We start from the raw sequence: 15,112 nt of genomic DNA, 5'->3' as shown, positions 1-15,112 counted from the left end.
CGTGCCCGCGGTGGTTTTCTCCGGCACTCCGGTTTTCTCCCACACCCCCAAAACATGTTTGGTAGGCCGATTGCGCACTCCAAATTGCCCTTGGTGCGAGTGCGGATGGTTGTTCGTCTCTGTGTGCCCTACGATTGGCTGGCAACCAGTTCAGGGTGTCCCCCGCCTACTGCCCGATGACTGCTGGGATAGGCTCCTGTCCGTGGGACAAGCAGTATAGAAAATGGATGGATGGATGGTAGGATCCGTATTGACGCTTTTATAGGTAAAAAAAATTCAGATGTACTAATGAAAAGTAAAGACATTAAATCAGCGTCAAAGCTGATTTAGCTTTTGAGGACACATGAAGCTATCTCTGATAAAACAAAATGTTTGCTGTTGGTTAGCCAGTATAACTGTACTGCCTATATCACTAATTAATGTAATTGATATAAGAAAAACTTCACTTATTCATCAAGTAAAGAAACAAATCAAGTGAGAATTTTACTATCACAACATTGCAAAGGGAAAAAAAGACCCAAGGAATACGTCAGCCAATATAGTGGTTTTCATGGAGCAAATACATATTTGGGCACAATGTAATCCCCTTCTTTCAAGCCCACCGCGTTTGCACTACATCAATTTTTTCAGCTGTTCCCTCAAATAGTCGGCGTGTCTGTGAATATCTGCGATGCGCATTCGGTTCCTCTTCAGTTCCGTGTCTTCAATCTGAAACGTCACAGAAGGACAACATGAGCGGCGTGCACACGCGAGACCCAAAAGACATTTCAGGTTTTTACCCCTTTGATGAGGGCCACTTTCCAGGCCTCGGCTCGCGTGACCAACTGCGTCTCCCTGTCATTGATAGTCTGCAGATGGTTGTCGTGGCTGGCAGCCAGCGTGTCCATCACTGTGTTTTTGTCCAAGAACAGCTACATTGAGAAGGGCGGGTGTCAGACCTTATTATGCTAAATGGCAATGGTGACAAGTTCTTTGTATTTGTGGATGCAGCATTTCTTGCTAGGAAGACAAACCTCAATTCAACCTCAATCGGAACTGCTGTTAATTGACATCATGCGGTGCTGCCGCTACCTACCATTCGGACATCATCGGGCAAATCATCTTCGGCTTCTCCCTTCGCCACCACCTCCAGTGTGGTGACGGCAATTTGCGTTACCTTCTGATGATGGCTGTCCTCCAGCTCTCGACACTGGACGAATGTGCAATCGAGTCAAGGAAGGCCTGGCACAGTTATAGCGCGAACAGCGCACTAAATGCGGAGTTCAATATGTGAAGATGTCACCATATCCCATGAGTTCATAAAATTGACTTTTTGGAATCAAAGCTTTGTAAAATGGACTTCCCCGTAGCCACAAAAGGTCCGTCCCGTAAAGTTGAAGAGGAGCTGCGAGGACGTGTGAAGGATATATGCCTTGAGCCGTTTCGCTGAAACTGCCGGTCATCTCGGAGATGTTGTTGTCAAACTTTCGGATCGTTTCCTGTGGGGAGCGTCGTTTCACTTTTGTGACATTGTCGGCATAGATTGCAATTGGAATCAAAAGTTAACATCGCACAAGGTACCTCCAGGTAGCTGTAGAGTTGAAACTCCACCGTCATTAGGTTGTAACACAAAACATTGATTTCTTCCAACCAGATGTCCATCTTGCTCTTCTTTTCATCCTTCGCTGCCTGTTGTAAGTCCAATGTTCTCTGTACACAAAAATATGTCTTGAAAAAGCACGGCATCTCGTAGAGGAACCCAAATTGGGACATGTTTAGGACATTCCATTCCCCGTTTGCGAGCGCACCTGCTTCTGTTCCGTCTGAAAATCAGCCAACACTTTGGAGGCTCTGCTTTGGCTGTCCGTCACGTCTACGTCAAGTCGAGCAAAGAATGAGGCGACCTCGGCGTCTCTTCGCTTGTACTCGGCTAGGCCCACTTCAAAGAGCTGGTTGCACAGGTCAACCAGTTGCTGCTCGAATGTAAACGAGAAGAGTCAAGGGAGGGAAACAAACGGGAACCGCTTGACAAAACCGCCCGCGACAAAGGATATGCCTCCAGCAACTCGTCCACTCCCGGCAGGCATTGTAGTTTTTTTAACTCTGTATCATTTTGGATAATGTTTTTGTACAGATAATCTCCATTCAACTGCTCCACAAAAGAATCCTGAAATAAAAATAAAGACATTGGCAGCCATCTTTATCAAAACCCAAACGAGTTGATTGAACTCACCTCGTGCATTTGTAGTATAGCTTCCTGTTTTCGTTTTTCCTTCGCTGCTTGTTGGGCATGTAACTCCTCCTGGTTCATCTCCTCAATGTCAAGGTTGTACTTGGCCGACGCCCTGTTCCTCTTTATGCACATGGCATCATATTACATGCAAGTTGCAAAACGTTTCAAAACACTGCACATGTTTCTTACAATATCCTCGTTGAGAAAAACGTTGTTCAGGAACTTCAATTGCTGAAAATAGGCCGCGAGGAAAAGGGTGTACTTTTCTTCATTGTTCTCCTCTGGGATCGGATTTCCATCTATATTGAGGGTGAAGAGCTTCTTGAACTTTCGCAGATAGACCACCTTTGGAGTGCAGAACAGTGACTTTGGGTTTGGAAAATGTCCCAAAACACACACTTTCTTTTTTCATATTACAATGCGTCTTTTTTGTTACATTGTTCAGTTGATGCAGTTTGTTGTTTGCAATGGAGAAAACAGTTAGTTCCACGAGGTTGTCCATGTTTTCGATGAGAGTAATGTGGTTGTTGGACAAATTCAGCACTTCCATCTTCACAAGACCATCCAGACCTTCAATTTTCTTGATTTTGTTAAATGACAGATCTTAGAAACAAAATGGGCGTTATTCTTTCAAGTTTGCACGTTTTTCCTGCACAGCAAAAAGTCCAGGCTTGAAGGACCCAGCTTAGTCAAGCTTGCCCCATCTCCCAAAAACATGCTTGTTAGGGTAATTGAAGACTCAATATTGTCTTAAGGAATATTCAAAACAACATGTTTTCTTACTGAGCCACGTCAGGTTAACCAGATGGTCCAATCCTTCGATCTTCTTGATGAAGTTGTTGTTGAGATTTAACTTGGTTAACGCCGAGAACTCCCACAAGTGGTCAATCTTCTGAATGTCTTGTGAGGAAAACCATCATTCCACGAGACGCATTCAGTATGACCAAGCCTGAATTTTTCTACTCACTTCTGTATTCCAGACTCAATCTGGGGGCCTCTTTAAAGAGGATTCCCTCCTGCTTAGCAATGAGTTCAGCTTGATCTTGGAGACCTTGCTCCAGGACGGCTTCCTGCAGAATCTCCTCATCGATGTAAATTGGGGTTTTATCATGGTAACCGGCGCTTAGGTTGGAGGTTTCCTTGCTGGAAAGCATGACTTTAAAAGAAATAAAAACACAAACTAAAACCTAATTTGGCCATTTTAAATGGTTATGCATGAATAGACTACTATGACTACCTTTTTCTTAAATATAGCAAATACTGTACCTGTTGACTAATAAGGGGGGAGGGGGTCAAATACTGCATCTCAGAATGTGTCGGATACTGCATGCAACAACGTTGTATTTTTGTATTTTTAATTCACTAAAGGGTACATCAATAGCGTCATCAATGAATGTAGTAAACGATGTTGACACGTGCGCGTATTAATTGCTCAAAACATGTAAATGTAAACGCCGATTACGGTTCGTCGGAATTCAATAATTATAAGTGTTACCTGCGTTAGCACAGAAGCTACAAATCAGCCACAACTGGGAACGCAAAATGCGTATATGTCAAAATAAATAAATCACATTACACTACAGCTCTTCAATGTTTACGGGTTGTTGCGTAGCAACTGGGTGCTGCATTCGAGTACACTGGGTAAAATACATTCATGCGTCCGTCAAAGTTAGCGTCTATTCCACTTTCAGAGCTCAATTCACAAATCGTGTTTTACACAAAAACGTTTTTGTTGCAGTTGAAACACTCATGAGACATTTTAAAAACCAATCACAGCTTATATACGTGGATTCAAATGTATGCGGATACCGCGAAAACCACTATGACTGACAGCCATTCTAACCACTGGCATTTAGGTTGTGAATGTGTGTTGTCCAATAGAGTCGCTTAGAAGGCGGGGCTTAAGAGTAGCGTCTGGGCCTCCGCATGTCGGCGCAAAGCGGATTGTTTGCTGTCAACATGGAGTTCTTACTCGGAAATCCTTACAGCACTCCAGTGGGCCAATGCATAGGTACGTCGCTTTTAAAATTGTGCAATTGCCATGCAGCGAAATGTACCATAGAACAAATCAGACGAACTGGGTGAGTGGCGCCCCATTGGAAATCTCGAGTTAGCATCCTTGCGGCAAACGTCATCTAACTGGAATGAGCTTCCAGACGACCCCCCCCCCCCCCATCCCTAAACTTTCCACTTCCTCGGTTCATTCGCTCAAACGGCATCATTTTCGACAACACGCAAGTGTATTTGAATGCACTAAAGCGGACGGGAATATTTTCAAGTTCGCTTTAGTTTTGAAAAGTTGACTGTAGGGATGTGGCATACACGTCCGTTTTCCGGATCTATTTTCCATTATGTCTATGTGCATTCATAATCATAATATTCATAACAAATGTATGTAGTATGCTTCTATCAGCTAACGGGGTTCAGTGCACGATGGAGCTGCAGGGTTCAGTGTTCCAGAAATGCACCGCCTTGTAATGAAAGGCGTTTCCAATATTCTGATTAGATGAGAGGATACAAGGCAAGTACGAGGTGTGCCAGAAAAAGTCCATTGCTGGGGTCTGAACAGATACGTTTCAAAATTACACATGCTATGATATTCCCCTTCTATGTGGGCAAGATGACCAACCTCTCAAGATTGTCTGGTTTAGTGCTGAAAGAAGGCCAGTCGCCAGCTCACAATGCCCCGAGCAACTGACAGTGTTGTTTCTGAGAAGTTCTAAGTGTGACAGCAGCAAAGAGAGAAGTGGTGATGGGACTGAAGACATTAAATGTGGAGGGTGGGAATAAAGAGCCCAGTTGACATTGCCTGCCTCGGAACCATCTGACACCACTGATGGGGTCTCAGGTGAAAATGAGGTGTTGACAGAGACCATGCGTGAATGGTGCCTGTCAGTTATTTCAAGATTCAAGAGTTTCTATTCGCCATGTTTGAGCGTGCCAAACAAGGAATTTGACTTTGGTAAATCACAGCCTCTGTTCAACATTTAGGAGACTAACAACACTCAGGACATGTGAAAAATGGCAAATATTCTCAAACATCCCCAGACCTTAAACTCCCAAGAGGGCAAGGAAAAACTCAAAACTCCAGCTAGGGGAAATGACAAACCTTGAGAAGAGACCACAGATGGGAGCGTCCCTCTTCCAGTATGACGAGGCTTCCACTTCTCAACAGTATTTAAACTGGGCAACACACTTTTTTTTTTGCCCATCCTTGACCTCCACAATTCTATTCTACATTCGACTCTACAGAATTGTCAATTTTTGCACGTTTTTATCAATTACCTTGAAACATGTCTTAAATGTCTGCACTCACTTTACAGGGTCTTTAAGGCATTTTCTTTTGTGTGTGTATTCACTGAGAGTTGAAAAAAAAATCTGTTTCTGTTGGTTCTTCCAGAGAGAGCCACTGAAGGTGGCCTCCAGAATGAAGACTGGGCCCTCAATATGGAGATCTGTGACATCATAAACGAGACGGATGAGGGGTGAGTTAGCCAAACGACTCGAGCCAGCACAGCGTAGGACTGCTGGGAAGAATGCTGCCCGTGCCCACGGCAGTTTGTCACCGAGCTCTTATTGTTTTTACTGGCTGACTCCACAATAGCCACTGCCTGGGCACCACAAAAAGGCCTTTTGTTAGTGTTGGAGGTGTCACTGAATGGACAAGCTTGACTATGTACTTCTCGTCCGAACGCCTCAATGCAAGAATTTATACTGAAGTCAACGCTTGCCCAGTTGGAGAAATAATCAGGATGTGAATCTTTCATTAAAAAAACCGCTTGCTCGTTGAAGCGCTTAATTCTAGCGTCATCCGCAGTGGCAACTCTCCATGTGTGGACAGCGGCGGCGACATCGCCTCGGGAGAAAAGCGAGAAAAGCGGATGGTGCCGTGGCCTCGTGCTGTCACCGTCGCGCACCTCCGCTGGCTGACAAATGGTCGTCTGTTTGCGTGCTGCGCAAACAATTTCATTGCAAAACCGGTGTAACAGCACGTGGTCTCATAAGATGGACACAGAAAAGAAAGACAGAAAATGTTATGTACTTCTCTCAAACAATTGCTTTTGAGTCAGTGCAGATTGGAAGTGGAAGTTTCAATCCAAGCGATACACTTTGGATTACCGTTTTCTTCCATGTATAATGCGCCCCCATGTATAATACGTACCCTAAAAATGGCATGTCGATGCTGGAAAAAAGCCTGTACCCATGTATAATACGCACCCAAATTTAGACTTTTTTATTTTTTTTATTTTTATAAAAGTCCCAATGATCGTCACACACGCATCTGGGTGTGGTGAAATTTGTCCTCTGCATTTGACCCATCCCCGTGTGATTTTGATCCATCCCCTGGGGGAGAGGGGAGCAGTGAGCATCAGCGGCGCCGCGCCCGGGAATCATTTGGTGATCTAACCCCCCAATTCCAACCCTTAATGCTGAGTGCCAAGCAGGGAGGCAATGGGTCTCATTTTTATAGTCTTTGGTATGACCCGGCCGGGTTACTTAAATCCGTAAACGTAAAATTATTTCAGAAAAAAGATCATCTTTGGGAACAACCGGATGTTATTCTGCCGGTCAGTATCACTGCGCATGCAGTGGCAAACTCGATAGCGAAGAAATATGTGAGACTCTCAACGGGATCACCAATATTTGAGTGATGTTCCAGTTATTTATCACAATTATTTATTATTATAATATATATAATATATATAATAATTATTTATTTATTATTCACAATTGTCATGGTGATCTTTCTGGTGATTTCTTAACTAGGCTGGATGTATTTTTTTTGTTGGTGTTGATTTCTCCGACTGCCCAGAAAGGCACCACCGCGATCAGTTAGGTTAAAATGAAAAAAGAGGAAAGTGACGTTGTAAAGAACCATCCGTGACAAGATCTCCTTCAAAAATTGTTGTACCATGATTTTCTTCTTCTTCAAAAAAAACCATTTGTACCCATGTATAATGCGCACCCCAGATTTTAGGACAATAAATTAGTTAAATTTTGCGCATTATACATGGAAAAAAACGGTAATGTAATTTTGTTTCCAGTCGGAGATGCCGCCGTTTCAGTCCTTCTTTCAAGTCTACACGCATTTATTTTTCCCTCGCAGGCCAAAAGACGCCATGCGAGCGCTGAGGAAACGACTCGGCGGCAACAAGAATTACCGAGAAGTCTTGCTGGCGCTGACGGTAAATCGCACCTTTTCGCACTGACGGTAATTCGCATCTTTTCCTGCGGCATGTATTTCACGATCTTGCGCGACTCGCTAGGTCGTGGAGACGTGCGTGAAGAACTGCGGCCACAGGTTTCACCTGCAGGTGGCCAGCCGAGATTTCATCGATGGCGTTTTGGTGAAAATCATCTCGCCGAAGGCCAATCCTCCGACCATCGTGCAAGACAAAGTGTTGTCGCTGATACAGGCACAGCAGCCAGTGTTAAAAATACGTTTTATTTTATTCTGCAGAGGGATGAAATAATGGCAACATATTTGAATCTTATGAATATAAAATTAATCAAAAACATTTTTTTCTTCAAGTAGTTTGATTTGGCAAGAGCCAACACATTTTTATATTAGCGGGACATTTCCAAAGCGGCCATGTTGCCAGCTGCAATCAAGCATTTTACTCTCACCTGGGCAGGCCTGGGCCGACGCCTTCCGGAGTAGTCCTGATCTTACCGGGGTGGTCCACATTTATGAAGAACTGAAGCGGAAGGGCACGGAGTTCCCCATGGCCGATTTGGACGCACTGTCGCCCATCCACACGCCGCAGCGGGTACCGAACCAAATTTGGAAAGACACACGCGGAACATGTCGACTTTGATCTCCCGTTTCTCCTTCCAGGGCACGCCGGAGGTGGACCCGGCCATCATCAAGTACCTGGCACCTGCAAGCACCGCCACCGACCTAGCCGCCAGGCAAGGGTCTCCACACGACCCCATCACGGCGACCCCCCAACAGGTGACGTCGACTCGTCGCCCTCCTTGCATTGCCCGTTTGCCCACATTGACGACGTCAAGTGATTGTTGCCTGTCTTGGCCCGCAGGTGGCGCGCTTACGTAGCGAGTTGGACATAGTGAGAGGCAACATCAAAGTCTTGTCGGAGATGCTGACGGAGATGGTCCCTGGCCAGGAAGATGGACCCGATCTAGAACTGCTTCAGGTTGGATGGAGGATTTATATTACAATGTTAAATAAGAAAACTCTGCTTGTGTCAACCACCAAGGGGAGTAGTGTGCTAAGGTCCAAACCTTTTTATTCCTTGTCATGTATTCTTTCGCTTCACCCACTCGTCTGTCTGCACCCCCTTTTGCCAAGGAGCTGCACAGGACATGCAGAGCCATGCAGCAAAGAGTCGTTGAACTCATCTCACGCGTGTCCAACGAGGAAGTGACCGAGGAGCTGCTGCACGTCAACGACGACCTCAACAACATCTTCATCCGATACGAGAGGTGCGTTTGCTTCAAAAGATGCTGTGTGCTCAACATGGGTCGTCGTTTGGAAAAATGTGCAGCTAAATTCGGTTGTGCTGCTTTCAGGTATGAGCGCTGCAGGTCGGGGAGGGGCGCTAACAACAAAGGGGTGAGTATGGCCACTATGTGCTCTGAATGCCTTCATTGTTGTTTCTTTGCCCACAAATTGTGCTTCGCTAGTCACGAATTCACAGTTTTTATTTCTTTTGTTGAACTTAACTCCAATATTCTGTGAAAAATTTGCCCATCTGTGTGGGGGCGCTTTCTCTGATGCTTTGAGATGCCAAAAGATGGCGCCAAAGCCCCAGCTTGCAACTGGCCGTGAGAAAGGATCTTTGGCCTCTGACAGGCCCGCCGATAACACAGTTGTTGCCATGTTGTAAGCCTGGTGTTGGGTTGCTCCCCAGATTTTGGGTGAGGAGACAGATGACAACCTGATCGACTTGGGTCCCGGCTCTCCGGCTGTGGTGACCCCCCGAGCGGCGTCCAGCCCGCCTCCCCGCGGCACAACAGGGGCCGCTGCCTCACCGGTCCAGAACCCCGCTGTGGGCTCACTGTCTTCCGCGCTGGGCGGCCTCGGTAAGAAGACAACACGGTCTGCGTGCTACTGTTTGTCTGGCCTCTGTCCTGAAACTTGTTTCAGAGTGACTAGTGGCTATTAAAGTTCAAAAGTTCAAAGTCACTTTATTGTCAATCCCTTCATATGTCCAGACACACAAAGAAACCGAAATTCCGTTTCCTCCATCCCACGGTGACGAGACACAGTACACGATAAACATACAAGTAGACGACAACTCTCAATATAGTACTAGTCAGCTCTAATTGCGTGAAATGTCATGCATTTTTGCTCTGTTGATTTCCATAATGAACCCACCACGCTCCCACTTTGTTTCAGATGTCAGTCCTGCAAGTCCACCAAGCCGCAACCGGGACGACTTTGACATGTTTGCCCAGACTCGCAGCAGCTCGCTGGCTGAGCAGCGCAAAAAGTATGTCGACATGGTTCTGTCCTTGAGTCCCTTTGCCAGTTAGGAAGTAATTATTTTCAGTTTTATCAAGTGCGAGTTATTTTTATAACAAGAACGGGGCAATTGTTCAGACACTCAGGCAACGGAACTAGGGGTGTAACGATTCATCGATACACATCGATTAAGCGATATAATGCTCTACGATTTATTGGCATCGATGATAAACGTAAACATCGATTTATATCGCCGCGTTTTAGACGCGACTTTATTTTGAAATCCAGTTCATTGTTGCTTGCTTCCTCTTTCCGGGAGCAGTGCGCGGCGTTGTTGTGTTGTGAGCAGAGCAGGCACGTGAAAGGGGAGTCGACAACTAGTACGCGCACTGCTTTAGGCTTCAAGTCATTCGTTTGGAAGCACTTTGGATTCCAAAGAAAAGATGGCTCAACGGACAAGACACGTGCAGTTTGTAAATCCTGCCATGGGGTGATCAAATATTCCGGGAGCACAAATCTCGCCGCACATTTAAAGAAAAAACATGACATCAAAGTTCAGTGTTAAAATAAGCACTTTGTATACTACAATACTCTTATAATTTCCTAAATAAAGAGTTTGCAGTACCTTGTTGATTTTGCGTATGAATTGTTATAAATCAGGATATTGTTCTATTTTTTTTATTTAAAAAAAATATATATATCGATCGTAGAGCACTATATCGTGATATATCGTGAATGAATCACAGCAGGCTTTAAGATATCGGCAAATATCGTATCGTGATTCTTTGTATCGATATGATATCGTATCGTGACAAAACCCGCAATTTACACCCCTAAACGGAACGCTAGAAAGGCAAAGCCACTTTGGCCCCTGGTTCTTACGCGTGTTCTCGATGTGTTTGTCGTGCGCAGTGTCAAGTACGAAGACCCCCGGGCTGTGGGTGGTCTGGCCTCGGCTCTGGATGTTAGAGAGCACAACGCGGGAGGGGTGAGTGTGCCTGGCTAACTGTCTGACAAGACGACATCCGTGCGGATGCCCAGCGCATCGTTCTTGTGATGCTCTGCCACTCTCACATTAAATCTGAGGCAAATCTGAGACATTCCAGACTTTTAACTCCTGTAAGTGTAATGCCTCATGACAGGGTGTCTCAATGCATTTGTCCATTTGTCTTTGCGCACCGGTGTTTGTTCCAAAATCTCGTTCACAATGCTGTATTTTCTTTTCCGTATTTTCCATCTTCCTCTCGCTCCTTTCGTTCGGTCTTCCTTTTTTTGTCCGCCTCTTCCATCGTCGACTTGGCTGTCTGCGCTCTGCCGTGCTCCATCCTCTGAGCTGTTTTCTGTTGTTGATTCAGCTGAGGGTAGAAGGATACGCTGGTACCCCAGCAGATCAGGAGCTGCCCATAGACAGCTGGCTTATTACCCAAGGAATGGTGAGGACTCCATCCTGAGCGTGTCCTCCTCTTCCACCTCGTCCTCCTCCCACCATCACCGGCCTCCTGATCTAGCCTCCGTAATCCACCGCTCTTCCTTTTTAGTCTCACGCCATTCTCTCCTGGCCCACTAAAACAAGCGCTCCCGTGATGGGTAATAGGATGATGCTAACCTTTGTCTACGGCCGTCTGCTGTTCATTTGCTGACTGAGCAGCTTTCTAAAGTAAACAGGCTGGCTTTGTGCCAACTTTGCTCTTGACTACTTGTTTAGTCAGGCATTTATTCCGCTGCATTAATTTAAAGCCTCAATGATTATTTAAGCGAGATGCCAATGCCATTTTCAAAAAATAGATTTATATCCATGCCGAAAGCACTTTCTCCATGTTGCCCACCACTGATTTGTTTTATTGACATAGCTGCCAAACACTGAAACGTTACTGACACCTTTCACCTTAATCCATCCCCAGACTTTAACCTTTACCTTCTTTCGTCATCCTATTTCCCAAGCTCACTAAAGCCTGTAGACTAGTGCCATGTAGAAAAGATCTTGAACACCAATTTACACAAGTTGGAGAAAATGTGACGATGGAAACCAGTCACCTCTTTTAACCGCCTTCCCTTTTACGCCACTTTTGTTTCTTCAGTTTCCTCCTATGACTCTCGCTTGCTTTGCTTTTGATGAGCTCTCTTCTCTGCTGCAATCTCACAAAAACGACAATGCCACTTTAGTTTTTTGTGAGGGTGAACGTGTTTGGAGACGTGTGGATTATCCTGAACAGTCCTTGAAATATTTCTTGCCTGTCCCAAACATGACTTGTCATCGCAGCCCTCCGCGTGTGCGCGCGTGACTGCCTCCTGACAGCTTTTCTGTTAGTTGCTAATTCGCTAATGATGGGGAATAATGAAACGCTGCTGCGTGGCACCAGGCGGCAGCTGTTAGCCCGCGTCAACACGCAACACGGGACCTCCTGTTCTTGAGGTCCGCAGCTCACTGGCAGGTTGTTGCGCAACAACAGCGCACTCTGCTTGGCCCTTGCTTTCCCCCCCCCCCTCTTCCCATTTATTTTCCTCCTGCCTGACCTCTTTTTATTTATGTGTTAGAATTTCGTTTCTGTTGTGTGATGTGGTTGTGTTGGTTAGTGTCATGTGGCTTTTTTTTTTGTCCATGGCTTTGCTCCGTAGATCCCTGTATCGCAGTCCTCTGTCATGGATGACATAGAGGAGTGGCTCAGTGCTGACGTGGTGAGACTTAATTTACCTTGATTTCAAATCTCTTCATTTCTTCTGTCCTCACCATTTCTCAGGCAAAACATGTGTTTGCTCTAGCATCACATTCCTTTTTCTTCTCACTAACCTCACTCGATTTCCATCAATGCCTGACATCATGGATGAATGAGCACAAGGCTCACCCGCAAATTATTTTTAGTATGTACTCGTGGACAATGTCCATGTTCCATTTTGAGCCTGCCAAAATAGGAGTTGGAAATTTAACAATGTTTCTATTATTGTGGTAGTGGATAAGCTGCACTGCGTCTCACTGTGAGGTGGAATATTTTGTTAGTTCTATAAATTTTATTTGTTCATAAGGAAGACGCATTGTGTTATTTATTGAGACTGAAGGCCATTATTTGAGACAATCTAGGAATTTTGTTTTACAAAATTATTATTTTTTTTTCTTTCATGACTAGAAAGGCGATCTGGATGAAGGCGTAACCAGTGAAGGTAGACCACATTGAAGCATTTGGCATCATATATTTGCTATGTTATGAAAACAAATTCACTTTTGCATTAATGCACTTGAAAGACAAATTCTTGTGTTTTTCCTCAGAGTTTGATAAGTTCCTGGAGGAGCGAGCAAAGGCATCAGACACGTCTCCCCCCGGGGATAACCCCGCTCACCCAGCCCTCCCCGCTCCCGTCGCCTCGCACAAGAAAGCAGAACGCACAGAGGACGCCCTCTTTGCCTTGTAGACTCGCATCCGAGTGTCTCGGCGGCTCCCTCGGCGCCCTCTGAAGGTCGGCGCTTGGAACAATTCCCTTGAACGCGGTCCTCCGGTAACATTTCATCGTCTTGCCACTTGTTACAGCATTGCTGGAACTTCCACAGGTGTGCAGGTCGTGTCATAGCATCGCTGGATGTATTTGATCGTCAATGTGGGATGCGTTGACGCTTTCGTCATTTCAAGATGCGTTTAAGTGGAGGGAATAATCCCGCTCACAAATCTTCATTAAGCCGCTACATAACTAACGCAAGTGTTGGTGTCCAAGTATTGTAATGCTTTGAAGGAGTTGGACAGGAGAGCAAAGAAAAGATTAATGTGCAGTACCTTGCTTCTGCAGCTGTGTGTGAAAACGAGAAGATGAATAAGCGCATTCTCTCGTTTTAACAAGCTGTGTCTGTCAGCAACCGTTTAACCAAAGGGAAGAAAAACAACCCAAATAGTGTACAAAGGTTTCCTGTTTTAGGAATGATTCCATAAAAGCCAAGTGTTTGATTTCAACTAATCTTGCGTCACAACAAGCAGCAGAAGTTTGGATGTTATGGAAATCTAAATGGAAGAATACTACTACATTATACGCACGTGGAGATCGAGCTATATTTAATCTCTGGAATTATTCCAAATTGACTATTTTGTCCCACCCTGGCAGTAATTAGGCCAACTTTAATTATACTCCCTAAAAAATAGTAAACTTGCAGCGTATTAACGTACACGTTGAAGCAAAACAAAACAATCTGTGTTTTTTTTGGTGTTTTTTAGGGAAAAGGGAACAAGGGAACAAAAAAAAAGAAAGAAAATTCGCAAGAATACAAATGGGTTGAAATGAGGTGTTGAAACTGCTGGGACTGCACCAAACTATTGGATTCGATTACCTACTGGACAATTACGACAAACAAATGGCATTATTAAGGATACCGTAATTTTCGGACTATAAGTCGCGTTTTTTTTTTCATAGTTTGGGTGGGGGGGCGACTTATATACATATATGTTTTTTTTTTCACTTTTTTGGGCATTTTATGGCTGGTGCGACTTATACTCCGGTGCGACTTATAGTCCGAAAATTACGGTATATCGTTGGCTATATTGTGTAATATACCTCAAACAAACAAAAAGCCAATGTAATGACTTTTAATCGTACTATGCAAAGGGAAGCGCGTTATTTCTTGCCCTGGCAGTGTAGATATGTTTTAACAGTTTTAAGAACCTTTTTGTTGTTTTGTTGTTAATGTCAGTATAATTGCTAGTTACGTATTTTTTCCACATCAGACTGTAATATGTCTTATATAATATTGGGTCGATGGTACGGCTCGGGATCCAAGAGCCCAAAAATCCATCCTATCTTAAACTCCAGCACTTTTAACCTCTTGGTTTGTACTAATTTGCTTTGCATGTCTAATTTATATATTTTTGTTTTTGTTTGGTTTTCACTTTAAGAGTAAGACCAAAACCCGTGTAAATCGTGCAGTATTGTTGTCAGAATGATGTACTGAATTTGTTACCCATCTAAAAATGCATTGAAATATATATTTGCCTACATAATCTGCATAACTGCCGAGGATTAGGCAGAACTAAATTGGCGGAAGAGATTTAACAGGCAGTCATTGCACAAACTGTTATCATACCGGCTAAACCGATGTGGCCTAACGTCGCTGAATGTCGTGTTTATGGATTCCAGAACCTTTTGAAAAGGTTTCATGAAGCTTACACGATAATTGCAGCATGGACTCTTCCAAATTCCGGTTTTGTTATTAACATGCTAGTGTACACGTTTAGCATCAGTGGATGTTCCGTGTCTGTTTGGGCTCTACCATCTGCCGTCATCCTGACTGGTGTGTCTCTGTGTGACTTAATGCACGTATGTAACTGCCCAATAAAACACTTGAGACTGCTACCTCACACGCTTTGTGCTTATTCGTGCATGATGTCACTCGTGTTGGCTGCATTCTGAAATGTGAATGTAAACAATGCAAAAAGCTGTCGGTTTCCCTGCTGGCGAGTAACACGCCTTATGCATGTAGGGGGAACAATTCAAATATG

At 44.6% G+C, this 15,112-nt stretch overlaps 2 protein-coding genes across 5 annotated transcripts; one reads left to right on the top strand and one right to left on the bottom strand.

The window, feature by feature from the left end:
• Nucleotides 1-458: 458 nt before the first annotated feature.
• drc3 (dynein regulatory complex subunit 3) lies at nt 459-3,842 on the bottom strand. 3 transcript variants are annotated; one of them, XM_061302448.1, is made up of 14 exons: nt 3,708-3,751; nt 3,479-3,535; nt 3,180-3,368; nt 2,996-3,112; nt 2,649-2,815; nt 2,402-2,557; nt 2,213-2,332; nt 2,035-2,146; nt 1,788-1,963; nt 1,561-1,689; nt 1,408-1,478; nt 1,076-1,199; nt 780-911; nt 459-708 (listed from the first exon to the last, which is right to left on the bottom strand). In XM_061302448.1, exons 3-14 carry the CDS (start codon nt 3,364-3,366, stop codon nt 613-615), a joined length of 1,587 nt encoding a protein of 528 aa, XP_061158432.1. In that variant the 5' UTR covers nt 3,367-3,368; nt 3,479-3,535; nt 3,708-3,751; the 3' UTR covers nt 459-612. The 3 variants fall into 3 exon arrangements, with proteins under 3 accessions (XP_061158432.1, XP_061158431.1, XP_061158434.1); XM_061302447.1 differs by lacking the exon at nt 3,479-3,535 and having other exon boundaries at nt 3,708-3,842; XM_061302450.1 differs by lacking the exons at nt 2,649-2,815; nt 3,479-3,535 and having other exon boundaries at nt 2,402-2,511; nt 3,708-3,842.
• A 223-nt stretch (nt 3,843-4,065) lies between these two features.
• Nucleotides 4,066-14,971, top strand: LOC133169914 (TOM1-like protein 2). 2 transcript variants are annotated; one of them, XM_061302445.1, is made up of 16 exons: nt 4,066-4,223; nt 5,613-5,697; nt 7,320-7,398; nt 7,480-7,629; nt 7,849-7,983; nt 8,052-8,168; nt 8,254-8,370; nt 8,526-8,659; nt 8,747-8,789; nt 9,088-9,259; nt 9,576-9,669; nt 10,554-10,629; nt 10,997-11,074; nt 12,258-12,317; nt 12,764-12,797; nt 12,904-14,971. In XM_061302445.1, exons 1-16 carry the CDS (start codon nt 4,139-4,141, stop codon nt 13,044-13,046), a joined length of 1,602 nt encoding a protein of 533 aa, XP_061158429.1. In that variant the 5' UTR covers nt 4,066-4,138; the 3' UTR covers nt 13,047-14,971. The 2 variants fall into 2 exon arrangements, with proteins under 2 accessions (XP_061158429.1, XP_061158430.1); XM_061302446.1 differs by lacking the exons at nt 10,997-11,074; nt 12,258-12,317.
• Nucleotides 14,972-15,112: the final 141 nt, after the last annotated feature.

The sequence above is a fragment of the Syngnathus typhle genome, linkage group LG17, assembly GCF_033458585.1.
Source record: "Syngnathus typhle isolate RoL2023-S1 ecotype Sweden linkage group LG17, RoL_Styp_1.0, whole genome shotgun sequence".
Lineage (NCBI taxonomy): Eukaryota > Metazoa > Chordata > Actinopteri > Syngnathiformes > Syngnathidae > Syngnathus > Syngnathus typhle.
The sequence above is the reverse complement of the archived record's forward strand: the minus strand, read 5'-3'. Positions and strand labels throughout refer to the sequence as shown.

Excerpts from the sequence above, each read along its gene's own strand:
- drc3 (XM_061302447.1), bottom strand. The coding sequence starts at position 3,366 with ATGCTTTCCAGCAAGGAAACCTCCAACCTAAGCGCCGGTTACCATGAT. Across the intron at positions 3,113-3,179 it reads ATTGAGTCTGGAATACAGAA|ACATTCAGAAGATTGACCAC; the intron begins GTGAGTAGAAAA and ends TTTCCTCACAAG. Across the intron at positions 1,479-1,560 it reads AACTCTACAGCTACCTGGAG|GAAACGATCCGAAAGTTTGA; the intron begins GTACCTTGTGCG and ends CGCTCCCCACAG.
- LOC133169914 (XM_061302445.1), top strand. The coding sequence starts at position 4,139 with ATGTCGGCGCAAAGCGGATTGTTTGCTGTCAACATGGAGTTCTTACTC. Across the intron at positions 8,660-8,746 it reads ATCTTCATCCGATACGAGAG|GTATGAGCGCTGCAGGTCGG; the intron begins GTGCGTTTGCTT and ends TGCTGCTTTCAG. Across the intron at positions 10,630-10,996 it reads GAGAGCACAACGCGGGAGGG|CTGAGGGTAGAAGGATACGC; the intron begins GTGAGTGTGCCT and ends TTGTTGATTCAG.